This window comes from Lolium perenne, chromosome 7 (genome assembly GCF_019359855.2).
Source record: "Lolium perenne isolate Kyuss_39 chromosome 7, Kyuss_2.0, whole genome shotgun sequence".
In the NCBI taxonomy this organism is placed as follows: Eukaryota; Viridiplantae; Streptophyta; class Magnoliopsida; order Poales; family Poaceae; genus Lolium; species Lolium perenne.
Genome location: NC_067250.2, coordinates 292,524,130 through 292,530,023, shown reverse-complemented (window position 1 = coordinate 292,530,023; position 5,894 = coordinate 292,524,130). Strand labels below are relative to the sequence as shown.

At 48.6% G+C, this 5,894-nt stretch overlaps 1 protein-coding gene across 1 annotated transcript; it reads right to left on the bottom strand.

The window, feature by feature from the left end:
* Positions 1-388: 388 nt before the first annotated feature.
* LOC127312246 (polyubiquitin 11) lies at positions 389-2,551 on the bottom strand. Its single transcript, XM_051342797.2, has 2 exons — positions 2,389-2,551; positions 389-1,282 (listed from the first exon to the last, which is right to left on the bottom strand). The coding sequence occupies exon 2, from the start codon at positions 1,280-1,282 to the stop codon at positions 593-595; it is 690 nt and encodes a 229-aa protein (XP_051198757.1). The 5' UTR covers positions 2,389-2,551; the 3' UTR covers positions 389-592.
* Between the last annotated feature and the right edge of the window lie 3,343 nt (positions 2,552-5,894).

Below are 5,894 nucleotides of genomic sequence, written 5' to 3'. Positions count from 1 at the left end.
TACACCACTCCGAGTTGTCGAGCAACATACTGAAAATAATCTTTCTCGTTACAATACACATCACCATGGCCATCCTCCTCCTTACCTCTCTACTCCGTCCTTCGACTATTGCCATAACCACCATCCTCCTTTAGCTTCACCTCGGCCTGCCATGTCCGGTTCACATACTGTCTCACGCGTTCAGTGTAGGCATGGAAGGTAGCAGTATCCCAACATCACTACAATTAACTTCTCTAACCTAGTTCCAACCGAAAACTCTCAACCATCTCATCTCTCTACTTTTGCCGACATCTCATCTCTCTACTTTTGCCGAGGCGAGCTATGTGCCCTGCAACTCTAAACGCTCTGCCCAAGATAGCAGCATAAGAGATATGCATACACACTAAAATTTCGTAACAAGTTCAGGGCCCACTTATTCATTCATTCAAAGTTCATCAAAGATGCTGCATCACAGCACAAGTTTGTAGACGCAAGGTGACATAACACGAGACCACAATACAACAGAATCACAGGACCAGACCACCCAAGACAGACACCGAAGGAACCAGACTTGTGAACCCCAGGAGAGAGAAACAGTGCCATGGTTAGGCACTTACTGACCACCGCGGAGGCGGAGCACCAGATGCAGGGTGGACTCCTTCTGGATGTTGTAGTCTGCCAGGGTGCGGCCATCCTCCAGCTGCTTACCAGCGAAGATCAGACGCTGCTGATCCGGAGGAATGCCCTCCTTGTCCTGGATTTTCGCCTTGACATTGTCAATGGTGTCCGACGACTCGACCTCCAGGGTGATGGTCTTGCCGGTGAGGGTCTTGACGAAGATCTGCATGCCACCACGGAGCCTGAGCACCAGATGGAGCGTGGACTCCTTCTGGATGTTGTAGTCAGCAAGCGTACGTCCGTCCTCAAGCTGCTTGCCAGCAAAGATGAGGCGCTGCTGGTCCGGGGGGATGCCCTCCTTGTCCTGGATCTTCGCCTTGACATTGTCAATGGTGTCCGACGACTCGACCTCAAGGGTGATGGTCTTGCCGGTGAGGGTCTTGACAAAGATCTGCATACCACCACGCAGGCGGAGCACCAGGTGGAGGGTGGACTCCTTCTGGATGTTGTAGTCAGCGAGGGTACGGCCATCCTCGAGCTGCTTGCCCGCGAAGATGAGACGCTGCTGGTCCGGAGGGATGCCCTCCTTGTCCTGGATCTTGGCTTTGACGTTGTCGATGGTGTCAGAGGACTCCACCTCGAGGGTGATGGTCTTGCCGGTGAGGGTCTTCACAAAGATCTGCATCTGTAAATACAAAGTAGGCCAGAGTTAAGTCACAGTATAACAGAAATCTTAGGACAAGCAATACAGGAACCACTATGCCACAATCCTAAAGGGATATGAAATCGTAACTACTAGGAAGTAGGAACCAATGAACATATTAACGGTAAGATGATCAAACTACTCATGTAGCTATGCTTTAGCAGTTCCAACTTCTATCAGTTCTAGGCAAATGTAGAGAAACAAGCTAGATGAATCAACAAAAATATCGCTATGCAGGCATGATTCGATGACCAACAGTAAATTCTAGTAGCATCCGCTCACAGATCAGGCATATGTGCAACTTAACCACAAAGGTGTACTTGCGTAATTTGATCAGTTCCAACTGCTAGCTGCTCTACAATTACGTAGAGCTGCACGGGCACAGACGCAATATAATCACAACAAGAATGCTACAGAAATCAGAAAGCCACGGGAATACTACGAATATTAAGCTCCAGCCGAGCAGAAATAGCAAGCTACAGAGAACATATTAACAGAAAGATGAACAAACTACCCATGTAACCATGTTTCAGCAGTTCCAACTTGTATGGGTTCTATGCTTAAGTAGAGCAACAAGCTAGATGCATCAGCAATAATAACACACGCATGCGAACATGATTTCCAGAGTAAGATCGATGCACAGATACGGATCCTGCAACAGTAAATCCCAGGCGCGTCCCTTCACAGATCAGGCATAGGCGCAATTTAACCACAGCCTGAGCGCTACAGAAATCAGGAACCCACGGGAATACTACGAATACGAATATTTAGCTCCAACCGAGGGGAAACAGCCAGCTACACCCAGACAGATGATGAATCGAACCGACAGGCAGCACCATCCCGCCTCAAATCGGTACATAATCAAGGCATAATCCAGGGGAATTTCACGACAACGGGACTACGGGAGGCTATTCAATCAACAGCATAGTTCAACAATAGCAGCGTTTACCCACCAGATCTACTCCAAACGTACCAATCGAGCGGAACCAACAACAATCGATCCACGATACTGCTACCAACGATCGATCGATCTGCTACCAGGGAACACGAAGAGGAGGGAAAGGGAAGGCGATCGAGGACTCGCGTACCTTGAAAGGAGGACGAAGGAGCCTTCGCTTCGATTTTTGTTGGGCGAGATCGGTGACGGACGGGATTGGATTTGTGTGGAGAGGATATGGGAGGAGGTGGGATCTTATAGGCGGTTCCGATGGAAGAGTCTTGCGAGCCTACGGCACCGGTTGACGACGACGACGGGTACGGCTAGGAATCCGTCCCTGCCACGCAACTTCTTTTGGTTTAGGGGGTTCTGTTCTGCGTAAGCGGATTCCGAACCCGTAAAGGCAGGATTTTTTATAGAATTCATATGCAACACATACAACAATCGATCATAATTAATCAAATAATCATCTAAATTATTACAACACATAAACAATAATCTGAACCAAATTATTATAACATTTTTAGGAAAATTGAACAAATAAAAAATGTCTCAACAAAATTACAACAACTCTCGGAAAATTGGACAAATGTCTCAATAATGATACATGTGACAAACAAATGAATGGAATGGTGGGATCAAAGGCGACGGCCATGTCGCTGCCAGTGGTGCATCTTCAGATCATAGACGAGCTGGGCATGGGTATTGGCATTCTCAATCTGACGATGAGTTTCAAGGAAAGCTTCAATGCGATCCGGATTACGTTGGGGTTCCACTCTGGTGCCAACATTATCATAGAAACAGGGCAAGCTCAACTCTCTTTCATCCTCGATAATCATGTTATGAAGAATCACACAACATGTCATGGTGTTGACAAGGGTTTTCTTGTCCCAAAATCGGGCTGGGCCACGAACAATGGCAAAGCTTGTTTGCAAAACACCAAAAGCTCTCTCAATGTCCTTGCGAGCTGCTTCTTGAGCTTTGTCAAATTCAGCTTCAATTCTATCTTGCGGATCCTTGACAGATTTAACAAAAGTTGCCCAATCAGGATAGATGCCATCGGCTAGGTAATATCACATTGTGTACTCATTGTTCATGACCTTGTACTTGCAAGTGGGTGCTTCCTCATTTGCTAATTTGACAAACAAAGGGACCTTTGTAGCACGTTGATGTCATTGAGTGTCCCCGGCAAACCAAAAAACAGTGCCAAATCCACAAATCTTGTGATGCAACGGCCTCAAGTACAATTGTTGCATCTTTGCTCTTGCTACAGTATTGTCCATGCCATGTCTTTGGACAATTCTTCCATGTCCAATGCATACAATCAAAACTATCAAGCATGCCCGGCCAACCTCTTTTCTCATTTATCTCCATCAAGCGTTTGGTGTCATCCTCATTGGGAGCTCGGAGTTAGGTTGGACAAAACAACTTGATAATCAGGCGAGCAAACCTGCGAACCGACTCCGATGTAGTATCTTCGCCAATTAGAAGATACTCGTATGTGTAATCCGCAGGGATGCCATACACAATGACCCTCATGGCAGCAGAGATCTTTTGGAACGCGCTGAAACCCATCACCCCGACGGCATTCCTACGGTGCTTGAGGTAATTCGAATTGGCTTCGCAGGCCTTGACGATTCAGACGAACAAGCTACGCCGCATGCGATACCTCCTACGAAACAGATGGGGAGGATAGGTAGGTACCTCGGTGAAGTAGTCCTCCATCAGCTGCTCGTGGCCGAGGAGGCGATTCGGCTGGATGTGGTTCTGGCCCAACACGGACCCCCGCCTCCGATTCAGCAGCTTCGTGCGGTCCTCTAGCTCCTTGACGGAGAGGAGAAGCATGGTGGACTCCATCTCGTCGTCATGGAGTAGCTCGTCGAGGTCGGAATCGTCCGAGCTCGACGAATCCAACAGATTAACATCGACGAACTCGTCGCCCGAGATCATCCTCGATTCGGACGGAGCGACGGCGGTGGCGGCAGGGGCGGCACCCGGAGTTGGGTGAGGAACAGCGGGCGGGGCGACCTGCGCTAGCTCCGGATGCGGGGCTCGGGCGAATCGGCCGGTGCGGCGGTGGAGTGTGGTGGCGGCGCGGGGAGGGAGAGAGCGAGCGCGCGGTTGCGTCAGCTGAAATTTCAGCGCGCCCTAGATAGGGATCGAACGTTCGGTACGCTCAAGCGACCCCTACAAATACATGCCGTTTTGGGTTTTCGGTCTCGGTCCGAAAAAAGTTTTTCGGTTTTGCCCCTTTTACGGTCACTGGTCGGCGCTATTTTTCAGCCCGAACCCGTAAACTGACGGTTTTTTTTCTGTTTTGGCCCGTTTACGGGCTCTGCTAGAGATGCTCTTAGCCTGCAGCTGGCTGTAAAAACAGAACGTATCAGCTGCCTCCTCAGCCGTGGATCCATTTAAGTCTGTGTTTGCCGTGCGTTCGATTATGTACTAAAATGGTTTGCATGTATCAATTTTTTAAGAGTATGTAATATTTGTTTTCAACATTTTTTCTATAATCAATCAACTCACGAAAATATGGCCCACGGAGTATTCCACTCGTGGAATTCATCTTCCTCGTCTCGGTTGTGTGGGATTGCTCCCTTCGAGCTCTCCAACCTGGGTTCGGCAGCCTGCACACGAACGAGATGTGATCGTGCCGACCGCCAGGTGAAGGAGCCGACAGGTGGAGCTGCAGATCGGCGGCCAGTCGTGGTGAGTATCGGCGCTGCCATCGTCGAACTCGCGGATGCCGGATCCCAGCCGCATGACCTTCCTTGCGAGCAGCAGGGCTTCGCCGCCTCGATGGCGTGGACGACATCCTCGAGCGGCCGAAGAGGTAGAGGCGCGGATCCACGAGCTCGGGGCGTGCTAGCATGAGGAGGGAGGAGCGGAGCCATGGGAAGAAGAACCCCTGTGGCGGCGTGGCTCAGGCGGCGGCGCGGACTCTATCCAGAGGCAGTGGCACCAAGCCTGCTCTAGGTGGCGGTTCGGGAAACAGAGGTTGGGGGCGAAGGAAGTGGGTTGTGTCGGGTAAGGTTGACCGGATATGAGGAAGACGTATGTGTGGGTTTTGTTATTTTCGTTACCTTGATTGATCGTAGGATATACGTGTGTGTGTTTATAGGGGTGTAAGTGCACGTACGTATTTATGAGCTCCTACGTTCTAATGTGTTTCACAAAAAAAAACTTAGGAGGGTTGATCGCTCCCCTACCTATTGGCTTAACCACCATATTAACAATGAGAGTATAGAGAGCTTGACCTTTGGTTGGAATGTGGGCATCAAGATATTGGTGGAGAATCTAAGAGCGCGCCGCTAAAGTTCTATGATACAAATCAATCGTTCAGACTAGGCCACGGAAAATGTAAAGGGGATTTGATTACACGCCATCGTAATTGAGGATCAAGACGAAGACATGGTATCGAAAGAGGATTTAGAGGTGAATGCAACTAGTAGAAAGAGAAAAGAATGAAATAGATGGTGCTGATGAAGGAGAAATTTGTGTCGGCACTATGCATGAAGAATAGTGAAATTATGGATTAACAAATATAACTTTTTAAACATGTTAACTTATTAAAATTATATGTTGATCTAATACTACTTTAGAAGTTTAAATACTCTTAAATGTCTTTCCAAAGAAAAACAAATACCATTGATGGCT